This window comes from Doryrhamphus excisus, chromosome 22 (assembly GCF_030265055.1).
Source record: "Doryrhamphus excisus isolate RoL2022-K1 chromosome 22, RoL_Dexc_1.0, whole genome shotgun sequence".
Taxonomy (NCBI): domain Eukaryota; kingdom Metazoa; phylum Chordata; class Actinopteri; order Syngnathiformes; family Syngnathidae; genus Doryrhamphus; species Doryrhamphus excisus.
The window spans coordinates 6,409,152-6,422,555 of NC_080487.1; the positions used below are offsets into that span (position 1 = coordinate 6,409,152).

The following is a 13,404-nucleotide window of genomic DNA, read 5'->3' on the forward strand; positions in this document are numbered from 1 at the left end:
TGCGGTCGTTACTGGAACCAATTAGGGGCGATGCAGTTTTTTTCTTGAAATATGTACCATATAATACAGTATATATGTATTCTTATTTTTCACTATGTGGCCCTCTCGGGACAAAGTTTGGACACCCCTGCCATAATATTGTACTTGGTATCGTACTTGTGTATCGTATTCGTATCCAGTGGACCGGTTGATCCCAGCACTGGATAGGCTACACGGGCCTTATACTTCAAACTTCAAGAAGTATTACTCATTGTGGTATTTGTTCATTGCAGTCAGGCGGTGATGACACTCAGATTTTGGCTGTGTGCCATCGTGGCATTCGGCTCCTGAGAATGGTTGCGGCATCAGGCATCGATCAAAAACACCTGCGCCTGCTTCGAAGCTACAGGTAAGGTAACGTACTGGTTTTGTCCGTATGGATGATGGCGGAGGAGACGGGTGGTTTGGGTGCTGGGGCTTGTTTGTTTTAGCCGTAGAGGAATGGGAGGTACACATGTATACATGCATGCGTGTTTATTGCAATCACTCCTCCTCGCTAAAGTGAGAACTTTTGGATAGCTACTTGGTGAAATTGAGATTTAACTGTAATTTGTGCATACTTCTCCTCACGAGGGTTGCGGGGGTGCTGGAGCCTATCCCAGCTGTCCTTCGGGCGACACTTCGCTAGCCAATCACAGAGCACATATAGACAAACAACCATTCACACTCACATTCATACCTATGGACAATTTGGAGTGGCCAATTAACCTAGCATTTTTTGGAATGGGGGAGGAAACCGGAGTACCCGGAGAAAACCCACGCATGCACGGGGAGAACATGCAAACTCCACACAGAGATGGCCGAGGGTGGAATTGAACTCGGGTTTCCTAGCTGTGTGGCCTGGGCCTTAAACACTTGACCCGCCGTGTAGCCTAAAGATGCACTAATTAGAGAAAAAATGAAGAAATTATTCATTCATTCATTTTCACGAGGGTCGCGGGGGTGCTGGAGCCTATCCCAGCTGTCTTTGGGCGAGAGGCGGGGTACACCCTGGACTGGTGGCCAGCCAATCACAGGGCACATATAGACAAACAACCATTCACACTCACATTCATACCTATGGACAATTTGGAGTGGCCAATTAACCTAGCATGTTTTTGGAATGTGGGAGGAAACCGGAGTACCCGGAGAAAACCCACGCATGCACGGGGAGAACATGCAAACTCCACACAGAGATGGCCGAGGGTGGGATTGGGACTGAACTCCGGTCTCGTAGCTGTGTGGTCTGCGTGCTAACCACTCGACCACCGTGCAGCCCGGAGGGACTTGTTCATTTATCCTAATCAAATATCATGACATTACTACTAAGCACACACTTCCTGTCAGGTTTTGGTCTCGGTGTAGCATACCTGGTACTTCTCATTAACCAAAATGTCACCCGCTTCTATGAAGTTTTGCAGAGCTGCTGTCGGTTGAACTGTGTGGCACCAACAAAGTCCAACTGGAGTTGAAGAATGAAAACCTCCAGCTGCACTCTACCAGGGCTCCTCAAATCATGGCCACGATCCAAGTCTTCCTCAAAGAAGTCATCAAGGTATCAAGCTTGAGGCATCTTACTCACTCATTTGATACTGTCCCAAAGGCCTCTTTTATTTAACCCACTTTTATGGATGTGTTTGATAACCCCAAGAACTCCGGCCATGTGGTTGCCCTGAAGAGCTTCGTGACGGATGATAAGAGTCTGCTCAGCTTCAGTAAAGGAGATGTTATTAAGCTACTAGCAATGGAGGAGCTCCAGACAGGTTGGTGTACTCTCGTACTTGCACTTAGTCTTTTGAGAGGATAAGTGTGTTTACGGCTGAGAAGTACATCAAACGTGTCGAGTGTGCAATTAGCATAGGACACATAGCCTTCAAAAACCCTAAAAAAATTACAATATATTCACAACTCAGCTGCTCGCTTCCTCAGACTCTAACCTCCTGGCACTCCCCTGTAAGACCAAGCTCCGAACCTGAGGAGACAGAGCCTTCTCCATCGCTGCCCCCACCCTCTGGAACTCTTTGCCCCATTCACTCCGTGCTTGCCCTGACCTTCCCACTTTCAAAAAACAACTCAAAATCCACCTGTTTAAATCCGTTTTTGGTATAATGGTAATGGTTTAATTTCATTTGAACATGCATCAGATTACAATTGAGTGCATCCCATAATCAGTTCACAGTTCCACATGTCCAAAAGGAGTAGGAAGAAGCAAAGCTTATTAAATCCTACCCCTCCATCTGGTACTTTTACAATCAGTAACTGTTACATTTGTTCACTTCCTGCTTTCCTAATATAGTTTAAGTTCACAGTTCCACATGTCCAATTACAAATATACAACATAAAGTGGCCAGAAATATTTCAATATTGAACAAAGCAAAATTTGTTCTCAATCAGAAATCACTCCACACTCTTTATTGCTCTCTGGTTCTACCATATCTTACTTATTGTGTGGAAATATGGGCTAATAACTATAAAAGAAATCTCCACTCGCTAAATGTACTGCAAAAAAGGTCAGTAAGGATAATTCATAATGCCGCCTACAGAGAACATACTAACTCCTTATTTCTAAAATCACAAATACTTCAACTTGCTGATATAGTTCATCTTCAAACAGCTAAAATAATGCATAAGGCTAAAAATAACCAATTAGCTAAAAATGTCATCCAATACTTCTCGACAAGAGAGGAGAAATATGATCTCAGGGAAGAAGTACATTTGAAACACTTCTATGCTAGGACTACGTTAAAAAGCCATAGCATTTCAGTATGTGGAATCAAACTATGGAATGGATTGAGTAAGGACCTCAAACAATGCACAACGATGAGCCAATTCAAGAAACAATACAAGCAGTTGATGTTTGCTAAATACAAGGATGAAGAGTCTTGAACCAGTCATGATGTGCTATATATATCACTATATTGACACTTACTATGGTACCCATTATGTCATTGGATGCTCATATTGTGAAAAAACTATACGTTTATACTATACTATACTAACTATACTAACGTAAACTATATTAGGAAAGCAGGAAGTGAACAAATGTAACAGTTACTGATTGTAAAAGTACCAGATGGAGGGGTAGGATTTAATAAGCTTTGCTTCTTCCTACTCCTTTTGGACATGTGGAACTGTGAACTGATTATGGGATGCACTCAATTGTAATCTGATGCATGTTCAAATGAAATAAAACCATTACCATAAACTGGAAAATTCCCATTCAAATTTTGATGGGCATGCAACCTGTGCTGTGAACCTCAAGCAATGCCGTGCGTATATTACATGAGGAATTTAGCAAAAAAGCTAACATGCTAACTGGTAGCACGCTAGCATCTAGCGAGATGACACTTTATAACGAAAGTGTCAAGGCGGTCCTACAATATGTGCCCCCATTGAGTGTCAGTGGGGGCCTGCATTGCAGTGCATGCCCATAATGATCATACTAATGATACTTCTTACATGACTGTAGATTGACAATGAAATGAGTTTTCAAAACTTTCAATTGGCAGGTTGGTATTTTGGTACTTTGGGAGGACGCTCCGGTCTCTTTCCTGCGGACCTCACCCAGCCATCAGCCCCGTTGGACTACCACAATCTCAAACTTGAGCGAAGAGATGATAGGCGGAAAAGCATGAGGGGTCCGAGGCCCGCTACTCCTCAACAGGAAGCAACTCTGGTTCCCGCCAGACCAACCACTCCGCCACAAGAAACGACTACGTTTCTCAGCAGACCCGCACAAAAAGAACCAGGTCTAGTTCCCATCAGCAAGGAAACCAGTGATTCAGAGGTCTCATCCCAGAGATCCTTGCAGACCCCCATCCAGGGGACGCTTCAAGACTTTCCCATGTCGGCAATGGCCGAGTTCGCTATGAAAAGCTTTAGGTGAGATTTGGGTTTTGGGTTTTCAAAACTCATATTGACTTGTATTTTAAGTGTGTTTTTATCGCCTGTTCATGAAAGAGTGAAAAACGAAGGCTTGAAACCGAGTAGGAGGCAATTTTCAGAGGCAGTTCAATTCACAGCGGTAAGACCAAGACCAAAACGAGACATCCTGGTTTTGCTTTCATTATTCCACATTTGCACAAACAAATCTGTGTGATTTCTTCTAAGGCGCCCATTCAGGAGTCCCTCATCCTCTACAACGACCCTGATGTCAACAATTTATCGGTTCAGTGCTTCACGAGTAAGAAATGCTATTCATGCTATTCCAAATTGAGGACTTAGTTTTTTTCTAATATCGGTCTCTCCTTTGAAGCGGTCATGCAATTCATGGGCGATGCAGCAATGAAAAAGCACAGCACTCAAGCAGACTGTCTACGTCATATCCTGCTGGTTGGTGTCTCTCACTCAACGGACTTGGACTAAAAACTAGCAACTAATGCTTTAAAACTGCTCAGCTCGGCAAGGAACGAGAGCTGCTGAGAGATGAAATCTACTGCCAGGTCATCAAGCAAACGACCAGCAACTCGAATAAGTAAGTCAGGTCCACATAAAACACATCGACCAGTACAAAAACCTTTTGTACGTTTCAGGTTTTTTAAAGTAATACTAACAATAGGTTGATTTTTTTTTTCTAAAAACATACAGTGTTTATTGTACTTCACAGTGGAGTACATGGTGAACTTCTTCCATTGTTGGGTTGGCCATCCAGACTTGAGCATTGATGAGAACGGGGACTAACATTCCGATTCTCCTGGGATTGTTTTGACTTCTACAAGTCAAATGTGGACGGACGGACGGACGGATGGACATTTGACTTCTACAAGTCAAATGTACACGGACGGACGGACGGACATTTGACTTCTACAAGTCAAATGTGGACGGACGGACGGACGACTATTTGACTTCTACAAGTCAAATGTGGACGGACGGACGACTATTTGACTTCTACAAGTCAAATGTGGACGGACGGACGGACGACTATTTGACTTCTACAAGTCAAATGTACACAGACGGACGGACATTTGACTTCTACAAGTCAAATGTACACAGACGGACGGACATTTGACTTCTACAAGTCAAATGTGGACGGACGGACGGACGGACATTTGACTTCTACAAGTCAAATGTAACATTCCGATTCTCCTGGGATTGTTTTCATTCATTCATTTTCTACCGCTTATCCTCACGAGGGTCGCGTGGGTGCTGGAGCCTATCCCAGCTGTCTTCGGGCAAGAGGGTACACCCTGGACTGGTGGCCAGCCAATCACAGGGCACATATAGACAAACAACCATTCACACTCACATTCATACCTATGGACAATTTGGAGTCGCCAATTAACCTAGCATGTTTTTGGAATGTGGGAGGAAACCGGAGTACCCACGGAAAACCCACGCATGCACGGAGAGAACATGCAAACTCCACACAGAGATGGCCGAGAGTGGAATTGAACTTGGGTCTCTTAGCTGTGAGGCCTGGTTTGAGTCCAATGATGTCTTACATATTTTTATGCATATGATCTCCAATGATCTCCACAGATCCAGCTGCATCCTGGGCTGGCGTTTACTCAACCTCATTGCTGGCTTCTTCCCCTGTTCAGGAACTCTCCAGCCCTACTTTTCACGCCACTTGCAGGACATCAACATGGACCACGAACACCCTTACCAGGGTACATGCTGCCCAAGAACTGGTTTTTGAAGTGATACTTTGTAGTATGGAAATACAAATGATTGTATCATTTTCGAACAGATCTGGCGTCTGTTTGCCAGGACAACCTTCAACGTTCCATCAGTTTCGGCGGCCGCCGTAACATCCCCTCGCAAGTTGAGATGGAGGCCATCCTGGCAAGTTAACCTGTGGATGAATACACGTTATACAGTAGTACCATTTTCACAACTACCATCTTTGTTCTCTGCAGGCAGGTAAAACTTCACAGCTTATTTCTATCCATCTGCCAGGAGGGGTGGAGTTCCCCATCAAGATAAGTCATTTCAGTGTAAGTATTGTTTCTCAACCATCACCTCCATCGATCACCTCCACATTAAGTGCTGTTAACTTCAATTGCACTAAAGAAGAGGTCAACTTGGTCAACCCCGTGTTAGCATAACAGGCTACATTTCTTTAGCGTTTGTGCTTGTCAATGTTCCGGGACACGTCTAGACAAGCTGGTAATGACTGGTTCATAGTTGGACAGATTTGTTTCTGATTGTCTGTGATTGAAAGCATGCACCTTGGTACTAAACACTTTTCTTTGTTTTTTTTGTGTCCTTCTCAAGATGGCAACTGATGCGACCAATCACTTCTGTCAAGAAATGGAGATCTCAAACCTCTCAGATGTGAGAGAATATTCCGTCTTTGCCAACCGACAACAAGGTAAAATGGACTTCGACAAGTCAAATGTACACGGATGGACGGACAGATGCACAGACATTTGACTTCTACAAGTCAAATGTACACGGACGGATGGACGGACATTTGACTTGTAGAAGTCAAATGTACACGGACGGACGGACGAACGGACTGACATTTGACTTCTTCAAGTCAAATGTGGACGGACGGACGGACATTTGACTTCTACAAGTCAAATGTACATGGACGAGCGGATGGACAGGCGGATGGACAGACATTTGACTTATACAAGTCAAATGTACATGAATGGACGGACGGACATTTGACTTCTACAAGTCAAATGTACACGAACGGACGGACGGACATTTGACTTCGGACGGACGGACGGACATTTGACTTCGGACGGACGGATGGACATTTGACTTCGGACGGATGGACGGACATTTGACTTGTAGAAGTCAAATGTACACGGACGGACGGACGGACGGACATTTGACTTCTGCAAGTCAAATGTACACGGACGGACGGACGGACATTTTACTTCTGCAAGTCAAATGTACACGGACGGACGGACGGACATTTGACTTCTGCAAGTCAAATGTACACGGACGGACGGACGGAGGGACATTTGACTTCTGCAAGTCAAATGTACACGGACGGACGGACGGAGGGACATTTGACTTCTTCAAGTCAAATGTACACGGACGGACGGACGGAGGGACATTTGACTTCTTCAAGTCAAATGTACACGGACGAGCGGATGGACGGACATTTGACTTCTACAAGTCAAATGTACACGAACGGACGGACGGACATTTGACTTCTACAAGTCAAATGTACACAAATGGACGGACGGACATTTGACTTCTACAAGTCAAATGTACACGGACGGACGGACATTTGACTTCTGCAAGTCAAATGTACACGGACGGACGGACATTTGACTTCTGCAAGTCAAATGTACACGGATGGAAGGACGGATGGTCCGATGGACAGACATTTGACCTCTACAAGTCAAATGTACACGGACGGACGGATGGACGGACATTTGACTTCTACAAGTCAAATGTCCACAGATGGACGAACAGAGGGAATATGCTAATATAATACAGTAATATCCACACAAAGCAATGTTATTTTATAGCCCTTATAACCTGCAAGGCATGTCAGGTATCCTAAAGGGTAGTTGTGCATCCCCTATAACCCATCAGCAGGTAAAAGCAGGTCAACGGAACCAACTCACTCCATAATCCCCATAATTAGGACGATTATTGGCAGAAAACTAAACCCCTACTTCACTAATGGTGCAACCAAAACTAACACACAATGTAGTAGTAGTAGTAGTAGTAATATCCAGGTCCGGACGGAACTGGTTTATGATGTCAAGGAAGCTGACGTGTATGCAGTATATAATAGAAGCAGATTCCGATTCATCGTTTTTTTACACTTTCAGATGGAATGGTTCGCCCTCTTCATTCCAACGAGTATTTGATGGACTTTTTGCTGGATGATGGATGCATCTTCTTATCTCTGAGAAGAGTGTTGTGGAGAACCCCTCTTTCTTTCAGCAATATTTCCTACGTGAATTTTCACTATCAACAGGCAAGCAAAAGAACCGACGGACGTAACAAACCATTGTGGTCTGCATCTCCATGTTGTTTTGCTGAAGGAGTTTGTCCGTCTCCGTAGCTCCTGAACGACTACCTGAGCGGGACGCTGCAGCTTAGTCCTGCGGGGACAAATCATGTCAGCGGCTCCTCAGCCCAGCAGATGGCAGAACTGTCAGCTTTGCAGTACCTGTCCCAGGGCCTGAAGAACCATCCCTCATTGTGAGTTTTATTGATCATGACATATGTTTACTTTTGCTTGAAGTCACTAAAGGTCTATGGTTGACTTCTGATGACTGTGACACCTTCTCAGATCTTTACAAGGATCTTTTGAGGCATAAGTGATGATTGGACAACATTTGGGAACATCGTGGTTGTATTCAGTGGGCTTTGGTATGAACTGTAATTGCTTCATTGGAGTTATCATTGATGTGGTGTATGCAAAATATGCACAAAATGTATATTTTACACACATAATATTGTAGTCTGGACTTCCCTACTGGCACGCCTGCCCCCGCGACCCGGAATTGATGAAATATAGAAACTATGAAAATCCAATCAAAACTTACATATATTGTTTCTGCTGGGGCTAAATTAATCCATGTGGATAAAACCTTATGAACTTATTTTTATATTTTTGACTAAAAACTATGTGGTGTCCAGTCATCACCATTGTTATTACTGACATTTCAGCGAGGGCAAGGATTTACAGTTTTTGTCACAATTTTTCATAAACAGTGACGATTGAACGCTGCAAAAAATGACGTGAACCTCAACTTTTAATGACTTTAAATTTTAATTTTAAGCATTTTTTAAAGCAAATTTTTAGCACTTGAAATTTTTTTTTCAAACACCCTGTTTTCATTTCACTTAGTTTGCAAAGCTTTATTTGTAATCTCAGTCTGGGTTTTATTCTGAGAGATTATATGCTTGAAGAGAATGATTTTTGAGTGATGGACAGTTTACTTTACTAATGTCTACTTGTTGTTAAGCTGTAAACTTATTTCCATCTCTGATTAATTGTAGGTTAACCATGGAGAACATGTGATTAATCGGCCCAATTTTTATTCAAAGAAGCTGATATATAAAGTAAATCACTTCACTTAGTTTGCAAAGCTTTATTTGTAATGTCAGTCGGGGTTTTATTCTGAGAGATTATTTGCTTGAAGAGAATGATATTTGAGTGATGGACAGTTTACTTTACTAATGTCTACTTGTTGTTGAGCTGTAAACTTATTTCCATCTCTGATTAATTGTAGGTTAACCATGGAAAACATGTGATTAATCGCCCCAATTTTTATTCATAGAAGCTGTTATATAAAGTAAATGTGAAATAAAAACAGGGTGTTTTTATTTCACTTACAGTGAAGAAAATAAGTATTTGAACACCCTGCTATTTTGCTATTTCTCCCACTTAGAAATCATGGAGGGGTCTGAAATTTTCATCGTAGGTGCATGTCCACTGTGAGAGAGATAAACTAAAAAGAAAAATCCAGAAATCACAATGCATGATTTTTTTTAACAATTTATTTGTGTGATACAGCTGCTAATAAGTATTTGAACACCTGTGTATCATCTAGAATTCTGACCCTGAAAGACCTGTTAGTCTGCCCATTAGAAGTCCACCTGCACTCCATGTATCATCCTGAATCAGATGCACCTGTTTGAGGTCGTTAGCTGCATAAAGACACCTGTCCACCCCATACAATCAGTAAGACTTTAACTTGTAACATGGCGAAGACCAAAGAGCTGTCCAAAGACACCAGAGACAAAATTGTACACCTCCACAAGGCTGGAAAGGGCTACGGAGCAATTACCAAGCAGCTTGGTGAAAAAAGGTCCACTGTTGGAGCTATCATTAGAAAATGGAAGAAGCTAAACATGACGGTCAATCTCAATCGGAGTGGAGCCCCATGCAAGATATCACCTCGTGGGGTCTCAATGATTCTAAGAAAGGTGAGGAATCAGCCCAGAACTACACGACAGGACTTGGTCAATGACCTGAAAAGAGCTGGGACCACCGTTTCCAAGGTTACTGTAGGTAATACACTAAGACGTCATGATGTGAAATCATGCATGGCACGAAAGGTTCCCCTGCTTAAACCAGCACATGTCAAGGCCCGTCTTAAGTTTGCATATGACCATTTGGATGATACAGAGGAGTCATGGGAGAAAGTTTTATGGTCAGATGAGACCAAAATAGAACTTTTTGGTCATAATTCCAATAAGCGTGTTTGGAGGAAGAAGAATGAAGAGTACAATCCGAAGAACACCATCCCTACTGTGAAGCATGGGGGTGGTAGCATCATGCTTTGGGGGTGTTTTTCTGCACATGGGACAGGACGAGTGCACTGCATTAAAGAGAGGATGACTGGGGCCGTGTATTGTGAGATTTTGGGGAACAACCTCCTTCCCTCTGTCAGAGCATTGAAGATGGGTCGTGGCTGGGTCTTCCAACACGACAACGACCCGAAGCACACAGCCAGGAAAACCAAGGAGTGGCTCCGTAAGAAGCATATCAAGGTTCTAGCATGGCCCAGCCAGTCTCCAGACCTGAACCCAATCGAAAATCTTTGGAGGGAGCTCAAACTCCGTGTTTCTCAGCGACAGCCCAGAAACCTGACTGATCTAGAGAAGATCTGTGTGGAGGAGTGGGCCAAGATCCCTCCTGCAGTGTGTGCAAACCTGGTGAAAAACTACAGGAAACGTTTGACCTCTGTAATAGCAAACAAAGGCTACTGTACCAAATATTAACATTCATTTTCTCAGGTGTTCAAATACTTATTAGCAGCTGTATCACACAAATAAATTGTTAAAAAAATCATGCATTGTGATTTCTGGATTTTTCTTTTTAGTTTATCTCTCTCACAGTGGACATGCACCTACGATGAAAATTTCAGACCCCTCCATGATTTCTAAGTGGGAGAAATAGCAAAATAGCAGGGTGTTCAAATACTTATTTTCTTCACTGTAGTTTGCAAAGCTTTATTTGTAATGTCAGTCGGGGTTTTATTCTGAGAGATTATATGCTTGAAGAGAATGATTTTTGAGTGATGGACAGTATACTTTACTAATGTCTACTTGTTGTTAAGCTGTAAACTTATTTCCATCTCTGATTAATTGTAGGTTAACCATGGAGAACATGTGATTAATCGCCCCAATTTTTATTCATAGAAGCTGATATATAAAGTAAATCACTTCACTTAGTTTGCAAAGCTTTATTTGTAATGTCAGTCGGGGTTTTATTCTGAGAGATTATTTGCTTGAAGAAAATGATATTTGAGTGATGTACAGTTTACTTTACTAATGTCTACTTGTTGTTGAGCTGTAAACTTATTTCCATCTCTGATTAATTGTAGGTTAACCATGGAGAACATGTGATTAATCGAATCAATTTTTATTCATAGAAGCTGATATATAAAGTAAATGTCCTGTGACTGGTTGCTGACCAATTGACGGTGCAGCTCACCTTCACCCTAAAACCTGGATAACGATACTGTACTTTACATTTTTAACATGATGATTGTATCTAATAAGACGTCTGGTGCGCATGTATTTCCTGCTAGGCAGGAGATAAAGAAATACCTTCCTGTTCATGAGGCACCCAACGCTAACATGGATGAGATGCATTCTTCCTGTTTGAGCAAAATAGCAGAAATGCAGTCCCTCGCCCCTCTCGATGCCAAAATACAATTGATTGGTTAGTATGAAGTCACTTATCTACATTGTGCCGTGCCCCTCTGGACGACTGATGCTTTATCTTTCAGTGTTTCTGAGAGGCCTGCGTCTGTTTGGCTACAACACGTACTTTGCCCAGAAGGTCAGCCAACGTGGTTGTCCTTCACCCTGCCTGGTTAGCGTCGGCCATGACAGAGTGCTTTTTAGCCATCCCAAAACGCAGGTATTCAATCGGTGCTTGACGGACATTCACACACACACACACACACACACACACACACACACTGGATGTTCTTCTGCTACTAAATTCTTCTGGTATTCTTATTATTCCTACCAACTACTGTATTTTCCGGACTATAAGCCGCCTGGTCAAGTAGTTTGTAAAATAAATAACCCGCAAAAAATGTGACTTATACTCCAGTGCGACTTATGTATGTTTTTTTCTACCTAATTATGCATTTTTGGCCATGTGCGACTTATACTCCAGAGCGACTTTTAGTCTGGAAAATACGGTATATGTATTACCGTATTTTCTGGACTATGCACTTTTTTTCATAGGTTGGCTGTTCCTGCGACTTATACTCCAGAGCAACTTATAAATGAAAAAAACATTTATGTTCCATAAACACTGGACACCTTTTCTGTTCATGTTTATTTTTTGTGTAGCTGAATAACCATTGTGTTAGCATATCTTACACCTATTCAGCCTGTTCTCTATTCTTTTATTGTTAGAACTTGCCTTCCAAGAGGACGTAATGTCTGCTTTGGTCAAGTAGTTTGGAAAATAAATTACCCGCAAAAAATGCTACTTATACTCCAGTGCGACTTATGTATGTTTTTTTTCTACATAATGCATTTTTGGCCTTGTGCGACTTATACTCCGGAGCGACTTATAGTCCAGAAAATACAGTAAATAAACCCACAAAAATGTGACTTATACTCCAGTGCGACTTATGTACGTATGTGTTTTTTTTACCTAATGATGCATTTTTGGCCTTGTGCGACTTCGGAGCGACTTATAGTCCAGAAAATACGGTACTTCCACATTTCTCAACCCATTGAAACCATTTCAACATCAAAATCTTCAGCTCATTCAGGACACAATGGTCCAAAAATTCCCCCATTTTGTGTAATTTCAGCATTCCATTAATGTCTCCACAATGTAACATGACTGGCGTCCAGTGACCAGAACACAACATATGACTATCATTTCATTTTTCATTTCAAACCTTTTTTTTTTTATACATTATCTACTTTTTAAAATTAAGATTTGACTCTAGTTTGTGTACACCTGAAGCCACAAATGATCGGAACAAATTAGGATTGGACCAACTGTACCTGTTGAGTTGTCCATAACATCGGTAACATCACTACTATCAGGAGAAGCAGAGGGAGCCACCAGAAGGTGTGCTGTATTCGGCCACATGCCTCGAGCAGCCGATGTACAGCCACGATGTGTCTGGCAAACCTTTGCTACAGGCGGCTGATGAAAGTGGGCTCAGACGAAGTTACCACAAGCCGTTTTTATTTTAATATTCTTAGTTCTTTTAATGCCCAATAAGTATATTTTCATTGTATATTTTTTAGGGATGGAAGTGTCGATACAGTCTGATAAGGTGTAAATGTGTGGTTCTTTCCTTTTACAGGAGCAACTCTTTCAAGTCCCTCTGCTTAATGTTCAGTCCATACGCACTGTGAGACCCAAAAAAGCAGGAAAGCCTCCATCTGTAGATATCACCCACGGCAATCCCAGTCGGCCTGAGAAAGTAACCATTTATCTCACACAGGTGATGAATCTTCTATGAAACGCCC

The 13,404-nt window shown here is 42.3% G+C and overlaps 1 protein-coding gene across 1 annotated transcript in view; it reads left to right on the forward strand.

Moving 5' to 3' along the window:
• The window catches only part of myo15b (myosin XVB), a 56,912-nt gene that overhangs the window by 41,519 nt on the left and 1,989 nt on the right, over positions 1-13,404 (forward strand). Inside the window, exons 49-65 of the mRNA XM_058061327.1 lie at positions 273-388; positions 1,432-1,573; positions 1,670-1,781; positions 3,528-3,900; positions 3,979-4,042; positions 4,129-4,201; positions 4,274-4,350; positions 4,416-4,492; positions 5,497-5,627; positions 5,708-5,806; positions 5,881-5,954; positions 6,235-6,331; positions 7,761-7,909; positions 7,997-8,136; positions 11,481-11,614; positions 11,682-11,815; positions 13,239-13,379. Of these exons, the coding sequence (XP_057917310.1) occupies positions 273-388; positions 1,432-1,573; positions 1,670-1,781; positions 3,528-3,900; positions 3,979-4,042; positions 4,129-4,201; positions 4,274-4,350; positions 4,416-4,492; positions 5,497-5,627; positions 5,708-5,806; positions 5,881-5,954; positions 6,235-6,331; positions 7,761-7,909; positions 7,997-8,136; positions 11,481-11,614; positions 11,682-11,815; positions 13,239-13,379 (2,133 nt within the window). The remainder of the gene's footprint in view (positions 1-272; positions 389-1,431; positions 1,574-1,669; positions 1,782-3,527; positions 3,901-3,978; positions 4,043-4,128; positions 4,202-4,273; positions 4,351-4,415; positions 4,493-5,496; positions 5,628-5,707; positions 5,807-5,880; positions 5,955-6,234; positions 6,332-7,760; positions 7,910-7,996; positions 8,137-11,480; positions 11,615-11,681; positions 11,816-13,238; positions 13,380-13,404) is intronic.